The 25,194-nt window shown below is 37.0% G+C and overlaps 3 protein-coding genes across 4 annotated transcripts in view; 2 read left to right on the top strand and 1 right to left on the bottom strand.

The window, feature by feature from the left end:
- Window positions 1–1,402: 1,402 nt before the first annotated feature.
- Window positions 1,403–3,606, bottom strand: LOC101895358 (conserved oligomeric Golgi complex subunit 6). Its single transcript, XM_005178974.4, has 3 exons — window positions 3,411–3,606; window positions 2,720–3,351; window positions 1,403–2,660 (listed from the first exon to the last, which is right to left on the bottom strand). Exons 1-3 carry the CDS (start codon window positions 3,504–3,506, stop codon window positions 1,502–1,504), a joined length of 1,887 nt encoding a protein of 628 aa, XP_005179031.2. The 5' UTR covers window positions 3,507–3,606; the 3' UTR covers window positions 1,403–1,501.
- Window positions 3,607–4,153: 547 nt separating this feature from the next.
- LOC101896916 (SAP30-binding protein) lies at window positions 4,154–5,377 on the top strand. The gene is made up of 3 exons (XM_005178983.4): window positions 4,154–4,346; window positions 4,412–5,115; window positions 5,177–5,377. The coding sequence occupies exons 1-3, from the start codon at window positions 4,245–4,247 to the stop codon at window positions 5,304–5,306; spliced, it is 936 nt and encodes a 311-aa protein (XP_005179040.1). The 5' UTR covers window positions 4,154–4,244; the 3' UTR covers window positions 5,307–5,377.
- A 1,069-nt stretch (window positions 5,378–6,446) lies between these two features.
- The window catches only part of LOC101900440 (serine/threonine-protein kinase N), a 201,322-nt gene continuing 182,574 nt past the window's right edge, over window positions 6,447–25,194 (top strand). The window contains exons 1-2 of one of the 2 annotated variants that reach the window (XM_059130989.1): window positions 6,447–6,720; window positions 10,570–10,867. In XM_059130989.1, the coding sequence (XP_058986972.1) occupies window positions 10,847–10,867 (21 nt within the window). In that variant the 5' untranslated portion in view covers window positions 6,447–6,720; window positions 10,570–10,846. The remainder of the gene's footprint in view (window positions 6,721–10,569; window positions 10,868–25,194) is intronic. The other variant, XM_059130991.1, reaches the window with a different exon arrangement.

Consider the following 25,194-nt stretch of genomic DNA (forward strand, 5'->3'; position numbering starts at 1 on the left):
TACGTTGGCGGACAACACTATAGCCGCATAGTTTACCACAGACCGGCCTAACGCGTTGTAAACGGTCAACACGGTTTCCTTATCTGCTCCCCAAGCGCTGTGCCAAGTACCAGCAAATACATGTTCATGTTCGGGCTAGGCCTGTTGATCTAGAGGCTTTTTCTTGTATCGTTGTACTTTTATCTATAAATTATGAGGGTCTTTCCTTGCTTGCCCGGGCAGAAGTTGCCTATCCACAAGATGGTGGGATGGTTGGACAGCGTTTTATTATGCTACCGCATCGGTAAGACCTCCGCCTCCACGTGTAGATAGTCAACGGGTATCATAAGGAGGCACCCCTTTGCGGTTCTCAGGCCGATGGTCTGGCAGGACTGAATGCGATTCCATTTCGGAGCACTTACGTTAGCGGACCACGCCAGAACCGCATAGTTTTCCACATGGGTCTAACAATTTACTCGGTGTAAAGGTTCCAATATATCTGGCATTGAAAGGTCTAGTTAAATAACCTGGTGTAAATATCTAATTTTGAATAGTTTCCGGATGAAACTCTTTAAATTGTAACTGGAACATTTTATAGGCCGAAAAAAGAGGACAACTTTGTAAGGGGCCTCTAAAAAAACTGTAAATAATTTAAAGACGTTCTGGCAAGACAAAATTTGATTTCATTACATAGTATTTGCATTGGCGGACCACTCCGGAGACTCATTGTTTGTCACAGGGATCTGACGGGTCTAGTTAAAGTACTTGGTGTAAAGGTCTTAGGATTTCTAACTTTGAGGGGTCTAGTTAAAGCAGCTGGTGTAAAGGTGCTAAGATATCTGACTTTGACATGTTTCCCAATGAACGACTTTTGTTCAGGGTGAAAACTGTTACTGAAACATTTTATAGTTCGAGAAAAAGAGGACACCAATAAAAACTGGAAATTTGTTGACGGAGCTTTTTTCCGCCGTATGTCAACTACATTTTCAAAGCCTTTAAATTACTTATTCGGGACTACTGATATGGAGCCAAATATAAAAGTTATGCTTAAAAAAGTCTGGACTCTTCCACGATATCAGCAGATATATGAACATCACCAATATTCATTTACATATACCACGAGTTATATGTAAATGAATATTGGCCCCTAATCCATATTATCCACAGGATTGTGCAACGTTGTCCAAAGGTACACTACGAGATACGATTTAAAAAATAACTATTTAATTAGTTTAGATTTACAAGTAGAGAATATTTGTATCATTTAATAGCGTTTAGAGGAAAAAATGTGTCTTGTGATTCGTCGAGCCCTAGAATTTTATTTTTACATTAATTTTGTCATGGTGCATCCAAGTAACTTTAAATGCAAATATGTTAATTTTTTCATTCATTCTTTCTTAAGGAAGATAAATCCCGCTATGAATTAGATATTAAAATATATTTTTATCCATTTGGAAATATTGGAAATAGGCAATCAATTACCACTCAACTAAACTACAACAAAACTACATAAATACCTTCTTTACAGAGCCAATATTTTGGAGACCTGTTCGGGTGTCTTTGAAAATATAGCCTCGGGATGTTCAAAACCATTGGCCGGATCATGTACACGTTCATAGATTTGCTTGTAAATGGCAACGATAACATTAAAGGAACGTTTCTGCACAGCATTACGGTGAGAACTTGACATAATCAATTGGATTTGGGGCAGCAACAATACATCGGGCATTTGTAAAAATGCATCCATTTTGTTCATAAATATTTTCAAAAGATTTGATTCAATTTTTGACTGATTTGTTTGCAATATTGTGTAAATTGGACCTAGCTGAAGATTTGCCACCAATGAGGAAGCTTGTTCAGAGGTCAAAGTGTCGATTTGGGCCTCCGACTGAGCCTGTAGTCTTTCGACTCTTTCATCCATATACTCATAGACAGCCAAAGAATTTTGCATGTGATAAATGCAATTCAACAAATATACGGACATATCAATTGTGGGCAAATGTGAAGCCGACTCCTGTACAGATTGCAGCAGAGGGTCAATAATACAGGACACAATTTTTGTAATATCCGATTGACGACCATCCACCATTGTGGCCACCGAAAGTATCTCTTTTAGGAGATTTAATAAACGTCCCAAACTGGCCGGTGGCACCAAGTCTCTTTGTGGTGGCTCTGCTGCAGATCCAGCAGGTTTTTGTAAAATGTGTTTCACCTGAGCAGCCAGGGCATTCAAATAGATCTCTTCACTTGACTTTTGTAAATCAATTAAACATTGTTCCAATGATCCTCCCGGTACCACTTGTCTCATAATTTGTTGATAGAAGCGCAAGAGATTGGAAATTGCAAAAAGCACAATTGGATATTTTTCCGAAGTCAAAATGGTATCAACACGAACTTTCAATGGGTGGCAAACACCCTCCACAATGTATGCCAAAGCATTGCGTTTTTGCTCGGATATATCGTTTTTATCGCATTCCTTTAGGAGTAGGTTCAAATTGTCTTTTTCTGTGGGAATGGATTGATGCAGCCAGGCAAACATGTCACCAATGTAACGTTTGGGGTCATGGGCATGCATTTCAATGGGTTTTGGATTGCCTCCTGGGCCACCTTCTGTCAGGGCTTCAATAAACTGGCGTACAAGGACTGCTCTGCGAGCGATGGCATACTCGTCTATCACATATCTAAAACCAGGACATATTTTATTAATGTCATTCTATTGTTATGGATTGATATTACTTACTTGAACAACACAGGCCTATCCTGTAACCTACCCATAGCCCGACAAACCAACTGGCCAATTTCATTGTTTTCCAAATTTCTGCAATGATTCTGCGTCCATCTGTAGAGTCTTTCCAAGGCTCCCTCTTGATGCAAAGTCATCTCTTCCATAATATCTGATGCCGCAGTTTGATAACCACATTGCATTAGTACCCTACATTCTGAATGTATAGCCTGCACCCGATCCAAAACATCGAAAAATTCCGGAACAATAGGGGTATCCTTTGAAGTACCATACAACATTTGATGTTCCGGCACACTCAGCTGGAAACGTCCCAGGAATGCCTCTGCAATTTGCTTATGTACCTGCAAGCGGTCACGTTCTTCTTGCAGCGAATTAGTTTGCTTAATTAGGTCATGTGTTAAGGCTTTCGATGATTCCAAATCATTTTTCATAGCTTGCACGGAATCTGCCAACGTATCCAAATCGGTAATTACCAAATCGAGGCTGGACTTGACTTCACGAAAAGCCTTCAGAAATTCATCATTAATAAAAACAGAACGTTTTTCGATGCGGGAACGTAAATTTCGTCTATTTTGTAGGGTGTTTTCCGTGAAGAAGCTTGACAAATCTTGCAAAGCCTCCAAGGTATCCTGCAAGTGGAAAATTAGTTTTTAATAAAATGTCAAAAGTTGATGAACATATTACAAACTTTCTCGGCATCCAAACGGGTTTCCAGAATTTTATTGACCCTTTTCTGGATCCGATCTTCTTCTACTTCAACTCCGGATGCAGTAACCGGCGTCATTATCCTTTAATTACTCCAAATAATCCAGGAAATAAAGAGATGCTTCGTTGGACAAGTACCGTTCAAAATAACTGTTCACCGAACTGAACAATGTGAACTTGTGTCTTCTACGTCAACGAATTTGGCTGTAAACAAAGACAGCTGAAAGTGAGTATACACATATACAAAAGCTTAACTCTGTGAAAATGTTATTTCAATAGAATAGGTATTTTAAAACAAAAAATTGAACTTTTCGAAGAGGGATCGAAGAAAAAGTGGTATTTAACTACAGTTGGGGAATAATAGTGAAAATAACACAAGTTTGTAAGTAGGAAACATAGCTACTACTTTTAACTATCAAATTGGACTATATTTATAAAAAAAGGAAAGTTATTTTTGTTTGTCTTCCCCTCAATTTGCTTTGCAGTTTTACGATTTTTTGGATTTTTTGTAGGATCTTGTACCAGGAAACAAAAGAGAGTTTCAAGAATGAAATAGTAGTAGATTAAAGCAAGTACTGGACTTTAAAGGACTATGATGAGGGTAGCAAGCAAAGAAAGATGAGAATGATATGAAACCAAAGAACTAGGTGAACTGAAGGAACTAGAAAAGCGCATGCTGTTCCTTTCAAAGAATAGCTTCTTTGAACCAATTCGGTTTAGAAAGACAAAACTGTCAAAATTGTATAGAAACAACGAGTTTACTATTAAATTAAATTAGAAATTAATTTTTAAATAACTTAAATTAAACTCGCTTAAAATGAGCAACTCCGCTTTGGCAAGCTTGACGGCTCAATATACTGATTCGGAAAATGAAGATCAGGAGCAATCACCAGACTCGCAAAATTCCCAAACATCAATTGTAAGTACCCCAAACTCATTGTAAACGTTTGTTGTCATTTCATGAAAACCCCTTAATATTTCCAGGTTATTATACCACCTCCAAGACACACTCCACAACAAACTCCGGAGAAACGCAAGGCAGCTTCACCGCCCAAAAAGAAAAAGAAGAAATCCCGAGATGTTAAACGTTTGGTAAGCTATCAAGATGACACGATTATCTCTGATGATGAAAGGAATGACAACGACGAGGATGATAGCCCTGAGACTTTGTCCAGTGAAGATTCAGAAGATGAAAATGTCATTAAAATAGAAGATGGACAGACACCACAACGCAACGGTGGTACACCCATAGAAATAGATGACGATTCTACCGAGAAGCCGGGCAAGGTTAAAGATAAATATGCCCGCTTTTCTCATTACGGCTTTACATTGCCACCCGAGCCGAAAGGCAAACCTTTGCCCGAGCTGACTGAGAAAATCAATCAACTCTATGAAAAAATGGAAAGCAACAACATGGATATGAATCGCATCATCCAGCAACGTAAGGAATTCCGTAATCCCAGTATTTATGAGAAACTCATTCAGTTTTGTGACATCAACGAATTTGGTACAAATTACCCGCCCGAGATATACGATCCATTGCAATGGGGCCCAGAAAGTTACTATGAAGAGTTGGCCGTAGTACAAAAGAATGAAATGTTGAAACGCCAGAAGGAAAAGAAAGACTCGGGAAAAATTGAACAGGTTTCGGCCTTGGCTCGTAAAGTTGAGGAGGAAGCCAAAAAGAGGTAGGCAATTTTTTGTTCATAACATAATCATAGTTTTTAAAATTATTGTTTTTTCTTGCAGAAAATCTAAATGGGATCAACCTGCAACTGTCAACAAACCCACTGTGCCGCCCTTGACCACAACTGTAACCGGTACTAAAGGAACTGTTATCTCTGCATTTGGTTCGTTACCTAAGAAACCAACCGCTTAGGCGTTTCTTTGTAATATTAAGTTTGTGTAGTCTGTAAGTTAGTTCAATAAAACATTCAATTCAAATGTCAACAGGGATTTTCAAAAAATTCCGAGAACCATGAGGTCAACATCATTCTTTCATAGATAAAGTATATTCCTTCCAATCAAATACTGTACAGAGGTGGCCGATCATTTATCGCGTACAAACATGTTTGAAAAGCGGTCTTATTAATTCCCCCGATTATTTGAAATATGAAGTTCCAAATATAGAGAAGTTAACCAATTGGGACCCTACTACGTCTAGACAAGAAAAAATGACGTTTTTGGATTAAAAATGCATTTCTATCATAAAGTTCAGGGGCAATAATACATCTGCTACCAGATGCTCTGCTCCAAAATTCTTGTAGGAATTTGCTATTTTGCCATTTCTCCGATATTATAAAGCGAAAATCGCTTTTTATAGTATTGATTTAATAACTTTCTAAAATCCTTCCCACGAGACATCTTCCCTTTCATTTCTTTATGAAATGTCGAATTTCGAATAGAATTTCAAAAGACAAAGGCTACGGATTTTGAGCAGTGTAGACAGTGTTTAGCTCTGTACCAGAACCTGCAAGAATCTACTAGTTTTGCAATTTTCTTCGATATCATAAGGAGGAAATCGGTTATCATATTAAAAACTTTTAAATTCTTGCAGTTCTGGAACAGACCATTTATCAAGAATAATAGTCGTTTATTAATCAAATAGATATATAGATTTCATGCCGAGTTAATTAGGTTCTTACCCACTGGATCTAATAAAGCCTGTGGTTTAATCATGTATGTTTTGATTCATCCTTGGTCTGTTCCAGAACATGCAAGAATCTAATATTTTTGCAATATTTTTCGATATCATAAAGGAAAAATCGGTTATCGTAGTAAAAAATGTACATTCTTACAGCTCTAGAACAGACCAATCCTTATAATGTCTAAACGTTTTTTTTTTCATCCCCACACTTCTTTTTTCTTTCATAATTTTTTTTTAAAATAACCAAAAAGTCTACAACGTTTCTGATGTTAAAAATTAACTACACATGATCGATCGTCGAAGACCGGCAACATGTCCGCTATCGATATTCAAAGTCAAATGTCGATTAATCGATTAGTTCAGTGTCGGCCTACGCATCCCTACAAACAACGAAGCAGACGAGTTTGGTCGGTCATATTCTTTTTCGCGTGAATATCGAAAACCCTCTAAAATAATATGAATAAAAACTCATAATTAGTGAAAAACATTAACAAATTATTAACTTAGTCAACGAAATTAACAAGTGCGGGTAAAAATTGGCTACGTGGCCACGGCGTTTTTCGTTCTTCGAATGGTGGACGTAGATCTTTAAAAGGTTGTTGGATTGGGGATTGGTATTTTTCTTGCCTTCTTTTTGTTTTGTCTTGTAAGTGTGTGTGTGTGTGAGTGAGTGTATGCAAAAATAAAAAAGCAACAATTGAAATATGATGGTTGGGATAAGAAAGAAATAAAACATAGGAGGCGAAATAAAAAAGAATCACGAAAATAAAAAAGCAAGCAAAACAGTCCAATAACGAATGAAAGTTTTTCCCCCTTCAACTTGAGATATCAAATGTTCGTTATTTTTGTTGTAAAAAAAATCGTCGGAAAATATAGCGCAAAGAACATAAAGTGAAATAAGTGCAATTGAATTGGATAATTACAAAAGAAATAAAAACAAAATTGAAAATAAGTGTTGGTGTTTTTATTGTCATTCCTTTGTGTCCACTTAAAGTTCATTATCCATCCATCTAAAAACGAGCCAGAAACGCAACAAAACCATCAACTAAGCATCCGTGCCAGTGCTGTAGTGTTGCCAGCCTGTTTGTTTTATGTAAATGATTTTGTTTTTTTTTTTTGCCAATGACATTTCAACGACAGTCGCCGCCATACAACACAAACAAGCTAAATTACATTCTTGGCTTGTATCTCTTCTTTTGTTGGAATTTTTGTATTTTATAATTACACAAAAGTGTGCAAGACAACAAATTAGTTGTTCTCAAGAAGTAAAACAAACAAATATTTGTTGTAATCTTTTGCATTGTAATGTTGTGTGTCGGAATGTTGTGGATGATGATTATTGCCGTTAATATGCAGCAGCAGCAGCAGCATCAGCAGCTCCCAGTATAGACAATGAGAGATAAAACCAACAGCCAGCCACAACCCAAAACCAAATCCAGTGTAATTATTTTCAATTTAAAATTCAGATTTTTTCTTCAATAACAACAGCAGCAACAACATTGTTTGCTTTGCCACAGCCAGCAGAGAATTGCAAAATTTCCGTTGAATGAATAATTTATGACAGAAAGAGATCTGATGCGGTTTTCATTGATTCTAATAAATGAACGAACGAACGAATCAACGAGAATAAGATAATTTTATGAACAGCAATATTTCGAGATAAAAATTAAAGGCAAAACGTAAACAAATCTGTTTTGATAGGGCAGCCAACTAAAATGTACAAAACAAACCAACGTCTCCAGAGTAGCTGAGGGGTAAATAAACATAAATAACATGGAAAGGGCATTATACTGCTGTGTGGAGCAGCAATGGTTAATGTTTGACTTTTCGCAATTCTACACTTGAGAAAAACCAGCAACAACAATTAGGAAATCTAATGTTGTGAATTTTCTTAATAGAAATCTAACAGCTGATTTTTTTTTGTTTATGACTCGTTGGAAGTTCTGTTGTTTGCTCTTATAAGATTGTTGTTTAAAATTTCTTATCAGAATTTGCTCCATTAGCCGCCAGATTGGTTTGTTTACATTTACATTACACTGAAAGAAATCGGTCAGTCGTAGAAATCGAGAAATTTCGTAGCTTTGAAACATCGCCCTATGTGGGGCGATGATAATAATAATTTAAGAAATTTGGAGTCGATCAAGCGATGTCTGTCTGTCTGGCTGGCGCACGATAACTCTCGAAGGGAGTATCCGATTTGATCCAAACATGGTACATCGTAAGATTATTTTTAATCTTAGATCGAGTTCGGAGATGGGCAATATCGGACCACTCCTTCTGGTACCTCCCCCACAAAATGTCAACATTTTCAAAGAAAATAATTTACTGCATAGAAAGTGAAAGGATAATCCGAATCCTAATATTTTCATCAGTGCTAGGTTAGGTGCTAAAACGGACAATATCGGTTCACTCCATCAAGTACCTCACCCACAAAGGGTCCGAATTTTGAATAATTATAACTCTTATAAAATGTGATGTCTTTGTCCGATTGTTTTTAATTTACACACATCGCAATATTTTTATTAACCCAAAGTCTGGCGTGAAGATGGGATATATCGGTCCACTCCTTTTGGTATCTCCCCTACAAAGGATCAAAACTTTGAATATCCATGAAGCTCATAAAACCCGAAATTAACATCCGATTCCATTCAGACTTGATACATCTCAATATTTCCATCAACTTAAGATCTGTTATAAAGATTGTAGGGATCGGACTATTCCTTCTGGGAACCCCAGATAAGGTTCAAGATTTTTGGAAAACAAAACGCTCAAAGAAAGCGAAATAAGCATATAACTTTCTTTTCAAATTTCACACATCCAAATATTTTTGCTAACGCAAGATCTGTCAACCCCTCTTGGTACCTCACCAACAAAGGGACACAATTTCCAATACCTACAGGGTGAGATAAAAACTGCAACAAAGTCAAACGCCATAATATTTATTTTTTTTTTAATTTTATTGAAAGAAAACAAAAAATGTCGGAAATAGAATCAAATTTTAGAATAAGTTTAGATTTGTTCGAATTGGTCACTTTTAGCTCGAATTATGTCCTTCAAATGGCCAATGAAACCGTCACACGCTGCCCGAATGTTGCTCTGCGGTATTTTGGCCCATTCCCGGCGAAGTGCTTGCTTGAGGTGATCGACACTTTGGCATTTTTTGGTGCCAACTTTGCTTTTCAAAATACTCCAGACACAATAGTTGGACTATTCTTATCCGGAGATTTTGTTGGTGATTGTGCACTGGAAATTAAGCGAGGAACCTCATTTTGTAACCATTCTTGGGTGGCGCATGCTGAGTGCGATGGTGCTGAGTACTGGTGGAATGTCTTCTTATTTACCGGACTTTTAATTCAACCATCAATACCCCGGATCAATTTTTACAGATTATTACAAATTATCAAAAAAGGACTTAAAAAGCTAAATTTTCTTACTCAAATAACATTTTATGAAAAATCAACAGGGAATAATGTATTTTTCACATTTGCATCCGTAATTTTTCTCTAATAAATTCAGTTTTCCTTTAGTAAAAATCCCTTGTGTGACCACCGAAAAAGCATCAACATTTAATGTTTTCATAGTTTTCAGCTTTTAATTACCTCCACCATTTATATCCTTTTTTATAACGAAACAAAGTGATGGCAACTCTATTCATAAAACACATGTTTTTATTATTGTGTTATCCCCCCTCCCCTTTGTTGCTTTCATAAAAAAACGATCATTTGTTTATGTAACAAATGCCAGTAATTGTGATAACACTGATTGATAATTGTTGGAGAGGCCCCATAGCCTAAGAAAACCACCACGGCAATGATAGAAAACAAGAAACGTTTTAGGAATTATTTGCAAATTTTCTTTTAAATCTCATTCTAGATAAATTCGCAAACACACACATTATACATTATATGTACGTTTTATACCTATTTCGGATTGTGGGTGGTGATGGTGGTTGGCATATATGTAGTTGCTGGTGCCATTGGATTTGGTTGTTGTTGTTGTTCCTACTGCATTTGTAACCAACCAGCTGATGTCACAGTGTCATCTTTGTGATGCGAGTTGTGTTTCTCTCCTTCTTTGTCGTTTTACTTAAATTCTGATTCCACTGCACAATCAGCCACAACCCTACTCTGCAGTTCATCCATATCCATCCATCCATTTATCTGTTCGGATTCGGGCATTCATTCGAGCATTCGACGTTAAATAAGTGACAATGTGCTGCTGTTGACCATTTCGCCGCCGCATTGGTCGTTTGTTGTCGTCGTCGTCCGTCGCCTTAGTTACTACTGCTGCAAAGAGAATGTTTATTTGAAGCTGCTGCTGTTGTTGTTGTGGGGTCGTGCATTCTTTCATTCATTATTGGATATCAAGCAGATGAACAATAAAATAAAAAACAATGCCTCACCTTTGGGGTTATAAAAATAATTAACCAATCTAAAAATAACCAAGTGTCATTTAATTAATAATTGAATTTTTTTGTAATTTCTTCCAAAAAAAGGTTAAAAAGTGTATTTTTTTTTTAAAAATTAACAATATATTGTGCCTAAACATACATTAATTAAGAAAAAAGAAAACAACATATACATTAATGTGCGTGTTCATTGTTTTTAAACGGAGAAAACATTTTCAATAAAACATTAAGAAAAAAATAACGAATCGTTGAAAAAAGCAGCAAATTTCTTTGGATTTCTGGCCGACTACAGACAGAATCATCAAAGCAACATCCACATCACCATCGTCTTCGTCGTCGTTGTCATCGTCATCATAATCCAATCATGGCGGATTCTTATTATCAGGTGAGTAATTTATACTAAGTAAATGTGTGGCCAGCTTCTTCCTCCCATCCGTCCATTCACATTTGGCTGGGTGGGTGGTTGGCTGGCTGGCTAGTAACCTTAATCTTGTTTGTCTTTTCATTCCATCCCACATTGATAACCTTGAAAATAAGTAGATTGCGTTTTTGTCTTTGTGAGCTGAGCATTGCTTCCGCTGTCCATTGTCGTTTTGATCCAATCACAAGTGATTGCCTGAGTTACTGGCATCAAGTGACAACTAATGCATAAGAAAAGCGCTCATGCACACATTCAAACGACATTTCCATTTCTTTCCCTCCACTGGATGTAGTCGGTGAAACAATGATGGGTTACATGATTGTTTTTGTCACCCTAATGTGGAAGGGGAATCGAAGTGCTCACTAATTATACAATGAGAATAGACTGTAAACTAATACAAACGACGAAGGGTTCTGAACACCAAGAAGACAAGAGAAATTCTCAACGAAGATCGCTAGGTCTTCCCATAGAATATGCTGAGAAGAAGGTTTAACAATTTTTTGATAGAAGGACTAGATTTCTGGCGACAGATCTAAGAATCTTCTGAGAATTGTCTGTATATTTTCAAGAGGATGGTATGGAAATAGAAAATGTTCTAAAAATAAACTTTAAACAAACTAAGCGAAAACCAAGAGATCTTATCAATGATGTTCTTGAGATCTTCGGACAGCAGGATGGTTCAAAAATCTGAGGATCTTCTTGATAGACGATTTGAAGATCTTTTGATAGAACATATAGATATCTTTTGGAGATCGAAAATGTGGAGATCTACTGAGGTATAATGTAAAGATTTTCTAAGAGAATATCTGGAGATATGTTGAGTGAAGATCTGGATGTCATGCTGTCTTTCGATTTCAGATTAGTAGCAGAGCTTTTTATTGATATTTCGGATATATTTTGATGGGTGGTCCTGAGATTTGCTGAAGACTGAAGACATAAACACCCCTGTCTAAAGATTTTGTTTTTAAATCTTGAGGTCGTATATACGAGCCAATTTAAAAAGTAGGAATCGTCTTCAATATTAGCGACTAAATCCTTCGTGCTCCTAGAGGATCTAGGCGCCTTAAAGCTTTCTCAATGGGGTATTGATAAACTATCTATCTATCGTTCGGGATACCATAATATCTGTGGTTTCGGAATATTGGCCCTCTCGATCTCAGAGTAAATTCCTTCATGAATTCCCAGGCTCCGATTTAACTTTAAATTTTAGGTCGTCTTTTTTGAAGAAAAGTTTAAAAAATGGACTGGTGGTCTGGGGCAATCCTCATAACTGACTGACATCGATCAAAATTGCTCTATTCCAGAATCAAATTTCCCTTTATGACATGGAATATAATTGCAGAACTTGTAGATTCTTATAGTTTCTGGAACAGAGCAAATGTGTATTCTCTTCGTAAAGCTTTCTCTCATTTTTTTTATTATTTACCTTTCAATAGAAATACACATTCCAACCAATCCAACATTAATTGATGGCTAATTAACCGTTAACAAAAATTGCTTTCATTCTCAAAAACAAAATTCGCTAAACGATTTTGAAAGCTATTTGATTTGATCATTAAATTGACCTCCTTTGGAAATTATCTATGTCAAAACACAGAACTGTCAATGGTAATAAAAGTTCTATTGAAGAGATTCGCGGTATTCCTAGCAAAAAAAAAACAAAAATAATGACTGCAAATTCTTTTCGACAGTTGTGCGCTGCAGAAGATGTAATGATGCCAAGCTCCTCTCTCTCTAATCCTGTTGTGTGCTCTTGGCCAAGAGGGAGGTGGCATACACACTCACACATGCCGGCCACATACAAATGATGCCAAGCACGCCACACGTTTTACAAGTCATTTGTAAATTTAACGTTTTGTGCTGCTGCTGTTGTCTTTGAAAGCAGCAGAACAAACAAAAATTGACTAACACAACTGGTTTTCGGTTTCGGCTGGCCGGTTGGTTGGTTGGTTGGTCGTTCAATTATTGGCACTTTTTCTTTTTGGCTGACTTTTTTGCTGCTGCAAACGAAATTTGGAACAGGGTCAACAAAAGTAGAATAATTCTGTGTGTTCTGTTTCGGTGCTTGCTGCCGGCCTGTTTCTTTGTTTTGTTCTTACCAGTTCTTTTTTTGTGAGAATTGCAAACGAAAGAGCGGAGTTTTTGGTTGAATTTTTAGGCAGTTTTTGGTTAACTTTTTAGGATATGTTCCTTATGAGTTGGAGTTGACTTTTGACTGATTCAGAGCCCGCAATATGGCACTAATTTGTACAATTTTTGTCCATATTATGGGAAGAACGGTTAAAGTTTTAAAAACGTTTGATTAATTAGTTCTGGAACCGAGCATCTATTTTGATTTTTAATGAGGGAGTTTTTGGACTTTTTTATATCCTCCACCATAGTATGGAGGATGTATTAAGTTCGTCATTCCGTTTGTAACACCTCGAAATATACATTTTAGACCCCACAAATTTTGATCAGCATAAAATTTTATGTCGAATTAGCGATGAGCGTCGGTCTGTCTGTTCGAATTGAAGTAGTAGTAGTGAAGTAGCTTGATAACATTTTACTCAAATGTGTGTTTCGTCTGCAGGACTTTTGGCATTGAAAATGGGCTGTATAGGTCCACGTTTAGTTATAGCCCCAATATAACTGCACCTCCCTATTTCCGGTATTTCAATGATTTGAGCGACATTGTTCACCGGAAATGTTTCAAATTTGGTAATTGAAGTTCGTAATGGATATTACAGTCTATGACAGAAAAAAGTCTATGCAGATCCACGCCTTCGTATAGCCCCCCATATAACGGTACCTCCCGATATTCAGTACTTTAAGGATTTTAGCAACATTATTCAACGGAATTGTTTCAAATTTAATATTTGAAGTTCGTAATGGATACTACAACCTCTGACAGAAAATTGTCGTTGCAGGTCCACGCCTTCGTATAGCCCCCATATAACCGCACCTCCCTAAATTCGGTGTTTTGATGGTTTTAGCGACATTATTCACCGGAATTTTTTCAAATTTGGTATTTGAAGTTCGTAATGGATACTACAGCCAATGACAAAAAATTGTCTGTGCACGTCGAAGCTTTTGTATAGCCCCCCCATAACCGCACCTCCCGATATTCGGTATTTTGATGGTTTTAGCCACATTTTTCCACGAATTTATCTAAAAACTGGGATTAGTTGTTCGTTTTGGGTTCTAGCTCCAGTGGTGGAACATTGTTTATTTAGTTGAACGTTTTCGTATAGCCCTCATATAAGGGTACCTCCCGATATTCGTTATTTTGATGGTTTTAGCCATATTTTTCCACGGATTTATTTAAAAACTGGTATTTGTCCTTTATGGATTCTATTTGTCCTTTATGGATTCTAGCGCCAGTGTCGGAAAATTGGTTATATAGGTCTATGTTTTCGTATAGCCCCCATATTCAGTATTTTGATAATTTTTACCACTTTTTTCCGGATTTGTATAAGAATTGGTATTTAAAGTTTGTAATGAGTTCTAGCTTCGGTGACAGAACATTGAATATTTTAACGATTTAAGCCACATTTTCTAATAGATTTGTGTCGAATTTGGTATTTATACTTCATACTAGACTCGACAACTGGTGTCAAAACATTGTCACCATTGGCCAACGCTTTCCATACAACGGTTCGATATTAGATATTACATATATTACCCCATATTCCGTAATTTGATAATCCTAGTCACATTTACCCACGAAATTATGACAAATTTGGTTCTTAAGACTCGCAATAGGTTACCATCCCTGTAGTATAAAATTGTCTATATATGCTCCCGTTTTGGTATGGTCCCCATGTAACGGATCCAGACCCTATTTTGTTTTTTGAAAAACCTAATTGCATTCTCCTGCCGATCGTATTGAAATTTTTGGTTTAAACTGGAACACGTTTGAATACAGATGCGCTCTGTATAAAAATGTTTTCTTTACCTAATAGTGGAGGGTGTTAGAAGTTCCGGCCCGGTCGAACTTAATGTCTTTTTACCTGTTTTTTTGTAAAATCAAACGTAGAGTCTTGAATTACCCAATCGATGCGGCAATTCAATAAGGTACCACTTTTTGTCACATGTGTATTTATTGAAGGATTCAGCAGTTCGTGAAACGTTAAATAAAAAATATGAAGCAAATGTCGAATGGGTTAACAAGCCACTATCATCCTTTATGTTTTATATTTTTGCATTTGTACCTCCTCGTTCTTGCATATTTTTCTGTCATCCTTTTTAGATAGCATTTCAAATACAAAATTTTGCATTTTCCTTTCAATACGTTCGATCTGTTTTTATTTATTTTATTTTCTTTCTTTTTCATATTTTTCTTGTTCATTTAATTGCAAACGAGGGTTGGATGACGTTTTTTATTCTGAATATGACTCACATCTGTTGGTTGTGGTGGCTGGTCACTGTGTCTAACCAAACGACCATTCTTCGGTATCTGAGAAAAGGAAAAAAACTGAAAATAGTTAATATAGCCAGAAATACAATTTGCATTTGAAAGTAAAAGGGAGAGATAGAGGGACTGCTTAGTTGTCCGATTTGCAGCTATTTAAAAACCTATCTTTTTTATGACCATTCGAATTGATTGTTCGGAAATGACTCTTGGTAGCACATTGTTGTGCTGCTGCTTAAAATAGACATTCTTTTCTATTTTTATAACCTCAGCCATTTGGCTACAGAGGGTATATACAATTTGATACGGTCAAAACGTGCCTAGTCGAAATAACGGTTTTAGACCCTAGGTCTCTTTGGACCAAATCCGTTTCAGGACATTTGGAGTCAATCTAGCGATGTCCGTCCGTCCGTCTGTCTGGCTGGCTTGTGTGCACGATAACCCTCAAAGGGAATATCCGATTTGATCCAAACTTGGTACATAGTAATATTATTGTCAAACTTAGATCGTGTTCGGAAATGGGAAATATCGGTCCACTCCATCTGGTACCTCCCCCACAAAATGTTGAAATTTTCAATGAAAATATTTTATTGCACAAAAAGAGAAAGGATGACTCGATTTTGCTCCAACTTTGCAAAACCTAATATTTGCATCAGCAATAGGTCAAGTGTGAAAATGGACAATATCGATATACTCCTTCGGGTACCTCCCCCACAAAGGGCCAAAATTTTGAATAATTAAAACTCTCTTAAAATTTGATGTAAGAGTCCGATTGCCTTCAAATTTCACACATCCCAATAATTACATTAACCCAAGGTCTGGTGTTAAGATGGACAATATCGGTCCTCTCCTTCTGGTACCTCCCCCACAAAAGGTCAAAATTTTGAATAATTAAAACTCTCATAAAATGTGATGTAAGTGTCCGATTGCCTTCAAATTACAATCATCACAACATTTTTATTAACCCAAGGTCTGGTGTGAAGATGGAACATATCGGAAAACTCCTTCTGGTAGCTGCTCCACAAAAGGTCGAAATTTTCAAAATATATTTTTTGCACAGAAAGAGAAACGATAATCCGACTTGTCTCCAACTTTGCATATCCAGATATTTCCGTTAGTGCTAGGTCAGGTGTGATATCGGTCCACACCATCCAGTACTTCCCCCACAAAGGGTCACAATTTTGAATAATTATAACTATTATAAAATGTGATGTAAGTTTCCGATTACATTCAAATTACACGCATAAAAACATTTTAATTAAGCCAAGGTCTGGTGTGAAGATGGAACATACCGGTCCGCACCTTCTGGTAACTCCCCCACAAAGGGTCAAAATTTTAAATATTTATGAAGCTCATAAAACGCGAAATTAACATCCGATTCCATTCAGACTTGGTATAACTCAATATTTATATCAACACAAGATCTGTTATAAAGATGGTAGAGTTCGGACCATTTCTTCTGGTACCTCCCCACAAAGGGTCAAAGTTTAGAATGACAAAAAATGATCATAAAATCCGAGATATGAATACGGTTCTCTTTAAATTACACACATCACAATATTTTTATTAATCCAATAGCTGGTGTGAAGATGGGATATATCGGTTCACTCCTTCTAGTACCTCCCCCACAAAGGGTAAAAATTTCGAGTATCCATAAATCTCATAAAACGGAAACATATTGGTCCTCTCCTTCTGGTACCTCCCCCACAAGGGGTCAAAATTTTGAATATTTATGAAGCTCATAAAACGCGAAATTAACATCCGATTCTATTCAGACTTGGTACATTTCAATATTTCCATCAACACTAGATCTGTTATAATGTTGGTAGAAATCGGACTTTTTTTCTTGTACCTCCCCAAAGGGTCAAAGTTTAGAATAACAAAAAACGAACATAAAATCCGAAATAAGAATACGGTTCTCTTCAAATTACACACATCACAATATTTTTATTAACCCAATGTCTGTTGTGAAGATGGGATATATCGGTTCACTACTTCTAGTACCTCGCCCACAAAGGGTAAAAATTTGAGCTTGGGTCCACTAATAATACGTTTTCTTTTCATTTTTGGATTACTAGCATCAATCAAATAAATTTCTTCGGAAAATAAAATAAAATTCTTCCTATATTTTTCCTCCGAATTCCCACCATGCATCATTTTTCATTCGAATAACTGCAAATGACATACGAGTACGAATGCTAAACGCACAATTGTCTTGCAATAAAATTCGGAATTAATGCAATTTTTGTTTTTATAGCAGCAACAGATGCCTGATGTTGTCATTTATAACTGTGCTATGTGGCCAGCCAACAACGACTTACTGACACTTATTCCTCTAGCTGGGGGAGTGGTTGGAAAATAAGAAATATTACGGTTCCCGCTAAAACGCTGTGGGAAATATTTCACTATTTTATGAGGTTTTCTTTTAAAGAAAGATGTCAATTAGTTGGCCAGAGAATGTTCTTCTTAAGAAATGCTTTGCCAGAATGATTTTTATGTTTATGTGATAAATTTTCTATTGCAATTTGATATGGGGTTTGTAAGGAAAAGAAAGCATAGGAATTGATGATTACGGCCTTATGCAGTAAAAATATACATTGTATATTGTTTGCATTGGGAAATCTGTAGCCAAAAATTTTACAGGGCGACGATAATGATTTCGGAGAAAAAATCATCAGAAAACGACATCTACATATCAAAAGATCAAACAGATTAGTCAGGTCTTAAATCTTTATTAATTAGTAACATTTATATTGAAATAGTTCTTTAATTTTTAATGGAAAATATAGCAGGGAAAAATATACATGATACTCACCTAAAAATTTAATTAAAAATTTTTAAGGAACAAAAATAATGATATCAGGGACAGATTATCAGGAAACGACATCTAAGTCTCAAACCTTTATTTATAAATAAAATTTGTACAGGAATATATATGAATCTTTTTTATGGAATACAGAGGATGGAAATGGAATCTGCAGTAAATATATACAGCGCTCATAGTTTTTAATGGATAATCTACCATAAAAAGTCACTGAGCGACAATAATATCAGAAAAAACTCCATTAGGAAACGACATCTACCTATTAATATGTCAAACACAGATATTAGCAAATATTCTCACCTTAAATGAAGAAGTTCTGAAGCATAGATGGCGTTGCGTTTACCTGCACCTGAGATTGATTTATTATTGAGATTGTTGAGAAATTCTTATATTTTCCCATGTAGATATTTCTCCCCTTCTTATAAGGGAACAAGTAAAAAAGCTAAAAAGCAGTTCGGAGGGTATTCAAAGTTCGAACTTTGAATAGCCTACACCATTTGAAACAAATTTAGAAATTTTGGAAAAAAATAAAATCCGTCAAAAATTTTGTTAAAATCAAAAAAAAAAATACCGAATATAGCCGTAATATTGTGGTCTATATGAATACGCGGACCTGCACACTTAACTTTTGTCATAAGCCGTTACAATATTCAAATACGTAACTTATAAAAAAATCCGGTGAATAATGTAGCTAAAATCATCAAAATACCGAATATTGGGAGGTTCCGTTATATCGGGGCTATACGCAGACCGGGACCTTTATAGACAATTTTCTGTCACAGGCTGTAGTACCTATTAGGAACTTTAAAGACGAAATTTCAGACAATTTCGGTTAACTTTGTACCTAAAATCGTCAAAATACCGAATATAGGGATGTACTGATATATGGGGTCTATACGAAGACCTGGACCTACATACACTGTAGTTCCCATTGCGAACCCTAAAATACGAAATTTGAAACAACTCCGATGTATAATGTCGCTAAAATCATCGAAATATTGAATATCGGGAGGTACCGTTATATGGGGGCTATACAAAGGTATGAACCTGCATAAACAATTTTCTGTCACAGGCTGTAGTACCTATTAGGAACTTTAAAGACAATTCGGCGAACATTGTACCTAAAATCGTCAAAATACCGAATATTGTACCTAAATTCTTAAAAATACCGAATATATGGAGGTACTGATGTATGAGGCCTATACGAAGACCTGTACCTGTATAGACAATTTTTTATCATAGGCTGCAGTACTCATTACGAACTCTAAATATGAAATTTGAAATCACTCCGGTGAATAATGTTGCTAAAATCGTCCAAATATCAGGTGGTTCCCGTAGTATGTGGTGGTATGTGGGCTATACAGGGTGGGATGAAAAAACTGCAACAAAGTCAAACGAAATAATTTTTTTTTTAAAGTTTATTGAATGAAACAAAAAATGTCGGAAATACCATCAGATTTTAGAATAAGTTAAGATTTATTCGAATTGGTCAACTTTGGCACGATTTATGGCCTTCGGACGGCCAATGAAACCGTCACACGCTGCCCGAATGTTGCTCTGCGGTATTTTGGCCCATTCCCGGCGAAGCGTTTGCTTGAGGTGATCGACACTTTGGTATTTTTTAGTGCCAACCTTGTTTTCCAAAATACTCCAAATACACGAGTCCAACGGATTGGTATCCGGAGATTTTGGTGGCCATTGTGCGCTGGAAATGAAGCGAGGAACCTCATTTTGTAACCATTCTTGTGTGGCGCGAGCTGAGTGCGATGGTTCTGAGTCCTGTTGGAATGTCCAAGGTCTGTGGCCAAAATGTTTGCGTGCCCAAGGCTTTAATACACCCTCCAGAATATTTTCGCGATAATATTCGGCATTTATTCTGAAGCCACGGACGATTAAAACGAGCGGAGAGCAACCATCGGCTGTTATGGCGGTCCACACCATCACTGCGGCCGGCGCGTGATTTCTGATGGCCAACTGAAGGTTCACATTTTCAGCTGACCTCTTTGGCAAGTAAACACGATCATTTTATTTGCTGGACGACGAACAAACTGCTGGACAACGAATGTTTTCTCATCGGAGAAAACCAAATTCGGTTGTTCTCCACTTTTGGCCAAGCGAAGCAACTCTTTAGCTCTTTTGAGTCTATTTTCAATGGCTTTACCCCGAGCTCATTTTTCTATATTTGCCGAATGGAATATTACGATATGTTCAGCTCACGAGCCAATTTTCGGCCACTGTGACGCGGGTTTCGATCAAGTCGCTTCTTTACTTTTCGAACGATTTCTGCTGATGTTGCTGTTTTCTTCCGTCCACGACAGCAGGCTGAATTTGGTTGCAGTTTTTCATCTCATATATGAATATAGGAATTTTGTATGGAAAACAAAGGATGGGAATGGAATCTGCAGTAAAAATATACGGCACTCATAGTTTTTAATGGATAATCTACCATCAAAAAAGTCACTAAGCGAAAATAACGATATCAGAAAAGAGGCCATTAGGAAACGCCATCTACTTATCAATATGACAAACACTGAAATTATCAAAGTTTCTCAAATTTAATGAAGAATTTCTGAATTATAGATGGCGCTGTGTTTTCATGCATTCAGAGATTCATTTATTATTCCGCTATTGAGAAATTCTTAGCTCTTTGCAAGTAAATTTACCTCTCCTTCCTATAAGAGAAAAGCAACTTGATTTTAATTTCGAAAATTCTCCGAATATATCTCTGATTTCCTCTATGACCACCAACATCCTTATCTGCAACGCCATCTGTTGCCCAAAAAATTAGCAAAATTGTTCACAGTGACAATATTTACCAAACATTTCATTAAATTGTCCATGTCATGGTGTGGATGACTGTTATGACAGAGGTTGTGCTTCCAAAAATACTAGCTCCACATTTGTTTGGCTGTGTTAAATTTCCCAACTAATGGTTCGTTGTTCCGTAAATTGGATTGTGGTGACTGGGTACCATAGAAAAATACTCCTCCCCATTTATTTTCTTTTTTTTTTTTGCTGTTGTTGCATTAATTTAGAGTTTTGGAAAATGTATGCAAATATTTATTTATTAATTTGCTCTAGTTTTGTGGATCGGTCGGTCGGTCGGTCATACAGACAGACACGGATAGCAAATGTTAGCGGGGCCATAGAAAAACTGTCATAGCTGTACGTTATTGTGACAATTTTGCCTGTCATTCTTAATTGACTAAGAAATTTGTATGGCGCACTCACTGGACACCACAAAAAACGAAGAAAACTAGCAGCAGCATCGGTTGTAATTGCTTGTGTTCGCTGCAATCTGCTGGAGGGAATGAAGAAGGCTTTTCATTTAAATGAATCTGTTTTATGATGATTACAATAGCCCCTACTCTTCCTAGTTTTTTTTTTTACTTGAGGGTTATGTTAATAATTTCTAGCTCCCTTTCTCCCATCAGAGGGCCATCTGGTTATGTCCGCTTGTAACTAGTGTTAATCGAAATTGAAGAAAATCGCTTGGTAAGAATCTGGTTATTTCTGCTTAAATCTGATTCCCATCGAAACCAAAAGAATAGGCCCTATTTTTGTGGCCATTAAAATTCTAGCAAATAAATGATCGATGGATATATTGCGTGACTCTGAAGCCCACCAATAATTGCATATCATAATCTTCGAACCCCAAAGCAAAACTGAAATATTGAATTCAGCAAGAGTTTGTGGCATTCAATCCATGGATAAAATAGCAAAATAAGTTCGACATATACGATAATTATCAAGTACCAAAAATAGGAAACGATTAACAAATTTTAAGCTCTGATCTTCGACTCTGTAAAAAATACCCTGCAAAAAAGCCAAGAATCAGTTATATAATCGACATCAAAAAAACGATATCAGCTGTTTTGATGCAAAAATCTTTGTTGGAGGCAAAAATCGGAGGTAGAATTTTTCTCTTGACTTCATTTTCCTAATGTTACTGATAATAATTTCTTGAAAAGATGAAGATGTCGTCCTACTTGAAATGGCAAAAACTGCTAGAATACTCGCAAAGGATAAAATCTTCTCGATTTCGAGCGAAATTTTCTCTCACTCGAAAAGCATTTTCTCTGTTGTTCAAAAGACATCTTAACGCTAGTTTAGAAAAAACTCTCGGTTTATTTTTTTGTAATTTTTTAAGGAGGGTTGGGTGGACCCCTTTGCTGGATATTTGAATCCGGATCCAAGACCCGGGATAGACCCGGTCCTACTAAAGCGATACGGACAAGAAGGCCTTCAAGGAGAAGGTCTTCTAGCCACAGAAGATCTGAAAAGGTCTTCTATACCTTAAAACACCTGAAGAAGATGTTCTAGCCATAGAAGAGCTGAAGCAGGTCTTCTAGCCATAGCATAGCTGCAGCAGGTCTTCTAGCCATAGAAGAGCTGAAGCAGGTCTTCTAGCCATAGAAGACCTGAAGAAGCAGATCTTTTAGCCATAGAAGAGCTGAAGCAGTTCTTCTAGCCATAGAAGAGCTGAAGCAGGTCTTCTAGCCATAGAAGACCACGTCTTCCAGTCAGATAAGACTTTCTAGCCAATGGAGACCTCGTCCTGTAGCCGTAAAAGACCTCGTCTTTTGGCCATAGATGAACTCGCCTTCTGGCCATAGAGGACCTCGTTTTCTGGCCATAGACCTCGTCTTCTAGTTGTAAAAGACCTCGTCTTCTAGTTGTAAAAGACCTCGTCTTCTAGTCATATATGACCTCGTTTTCTAGCCATAAAAGACCTCGTATTTTAGCCATAGAAGGCTTCGTCCTCGTCTTCTAGCGATAGACCTCGTCTTCTAGCGATAGAAGACCACGTCTTCTAGCCATAGAAGACCACGTCTTCTAGCGATAGAAGACCACGTCTTCTAGCCATAGAAGACCACGTCTTCTAGCCATAGAAGTGCTGTCTTCTATCCAAAGAAGACCTCGTATTCTAGCCATGGAAGACCTCGTCTTCTAGCCATAGAAGTGCTGTCTTCTATCCAAAGAAGACCTCGTCTTCTAGGCATAGAAGACCTCGTATTCTAGCCATGGAAGACCTCGTCTTCTAGCCATAGAAGACCACGTCTTCTAAGCATAGAAGACCACGTCTTCTAACCATAGAATATCACGTCTTCTAACCATAGAAGACCACGTCTTCTAACCATAAAAGACCTCGTCTTCTGGCCATTGAAGACCTCGACTTCTAGCCATAGAAGACCACGTCTTCTAGCCATAGAAGACCTCGTCTTCTAACCATAGAAAACCGTATCTTTTAGTCATAGAAGAACTCGTCTTCTATCTATAGAAGAACTCGTCTTCTAGCCATAAAAGAACTCGTCTTCTGGCCATAGAAGACCTCGTCTTCTGGCCATAGAAGACCTCGTCTTCTGGCCATAGAAGACCTCGTCTTCTGGCCATAGAAGACCTTCTCTTCTAGCCATAGAAGACCTCGTCTTCTTGCCATAGAAGACCTCGTCTTCTAGCTATAGAAGACCTCCTCTTCTAGCCATAGAAGACCTCGTCTTCTAGCCATAGAAAATCTCGCCTTCTAGCCATAGAAAATCTCGTTAAATGATATTTTTCATATCGGCTTTGTAGTTTCATAAAATTTCAAAATTTCTTAGAAATGAAATAAAATATATATTTGTTTGTAAAATTTCCAGTTTAATATTGATTTTTACCTCCTCGACTTCCTGGATTATTATTTTGTGGAGATTATCTCCAAATGCAAATAAATACTTAATATGAAATAATTTTCTTTCATTTTCCATCGATTTTCTCCTAAATTAGCATTACAAAGACCAGGAAACTATGAACATATATTTGTGCAAGAGAAAAGGAAAAAGTCATGGTGAAACAATTGGGTTTAAGACAATATTGCAATAACTTAAATGGAGGGAGGGACGGACGAACTTTCGGACGACGGGTCAGGCTGACAATGAAAATTGCCGGAGTTATTAACGGCATTTGATAATGTGCCTCACAATTGTATTTTGTGATTAAAAATTTTCAATGGAGATTTGTTGGCCCCGGCATACGGTCGTACCGAAAACCAGCAACATCAGCCGTTGACGTAAACAACAGCAGCTTGTTACCAAGCTGTTACCACAAAGCGAGTGGCCTCCTGCTGCCGTACATTGTGAATATCAACAGCAACCAACAACAATTTAATTTCTCAAAAATAATCAAGTTTATGTACTATTATGGTCAAACGATGAATGACGGTAATACTGGCCAACAAAACTCCAATCGAATCCAGGAACAGCAACCAAAAAAAAAAAACTAAACACTAAATCGACAATCGAACAGCTGGGTGATCAGCGGACAACATCGCTACTGGATGAACAACTCCAACCAAAAAAACACGGCAGGTTAAGCAGCAAGCCAGTCAGAGTCTCAGCAACGAGTTAATTCCAATGATTTATAACAACAGCAGTAAACAAAAAAAATAATTTTTACAATTGACCCATGTCTGTCGGTTCGTCGTTTATGCAGCCAGTAAAGCTAAAATTATAAAAAAATCGCCAACTACAAAATATTCATTTTCAAAGACGTCTTTTTTTACTCTGCTGCCACAACACATTGTTCACATGTTTCAAAATCCAAGCCAACAACAACAACAGCGAAATAAAACCAGGAAAATGCCAAAAATAAAACACAATTGGATTGCTGACAATCCACAGCAACAAAAACACAACAAGCGGCATTACAACTCCAACATGAAAACAGGTAAAAGTTGGGTGTTGTTTGGTTGCAAGTTCACTGCCATTTGGAAAACGCAAACATTCAGGTTCAATCTTTTCTGAGGTGTTCAAAAAAGTGGCCAAGCCGAAATGCTCAAAGAGAATGGCGCGAAAAAATTGACAAACTCCTTTGCAAAAAACCACAAAACCTCCACACAGAACTCATGCTGCGCCTTGAATCGCTGACCACAAATGGCCGACAGAACACAGGCGATTTTGTGTTATAATTCTGGTTGGTTTGTTGGTTTACTTGGGTGTTATTCAATACATCAGGTGTGGCACATAGGTGAAAATTTATGATTGAATCTGGAGTTCATTAACTTTTCGGCGAAAGTTTGTGAAGCACTAAAGAGCG

This window comes from Musca domestica, unplaced genomic scaffold (assembly GCF_030504385.1).
Source record: "Musca domestica strain aabys unplaced genomic scaffold, Musca_domestica.polishedcontigs.V.1.1 8, whole genome shotgun sequence".
NCBI lineage: Eukaryota > Metazoa > Arthropoda > Insecta > Diptera > Muscidae > Musca > Musca domestica.

What these genes read in the sequence shown, in the direction of transcription:
- LOC101896916 (XM_005178983.4), top strand. Translation starts at nt 4,245, where the DNA reads ATGAGCAACTCCGCTTTGGCAAGCTTGACGGCTCAATATACTGATTCG. An exon ending in AAAATTCCCAAACATCAATT is followed by an intron (nt 4,347 to 4,411) that starts GTAAGTACCCCA and finishes TAATATTTCCAG; the next exon opens with GTTATTATACCACCTCCAAG. An exon ending in GAGGAGGAAGCCAAAAAGAG is followed by an intron (nt 5,116 to 5,176) that starts GTAGGCAATTTT and finishes TTTTTCTTGCAG; the next exon opens with AAAATCTAAATGGGATCAAC.
- LOC101895358 (XM_005178974.4), bottom strand. Translation starts at nt 3,506, where the DNA reads ATGACGCCGGTTACTGCATCCGGAGTTGAAGTAGAAGAAGATCGGATC. An exon ending in CCCGTTTGGATGCCGAGAAA is followed by an intron (nt 3,352 to 3,410) that starts GTTTGTAATATG and finishes TTCCACTTGCAG; the next exon opens with GATACCTTGGAGGCTTTGCA. An exon ending in GATAGGCCTGTGTTGTTCAA is followed by an intron (nt 2,661 to 2,719) that starts GTAAGTAATATC and finishes TCCTGGTTTTAG; the next exon opens with ATATGTGATAGACGAGTATG.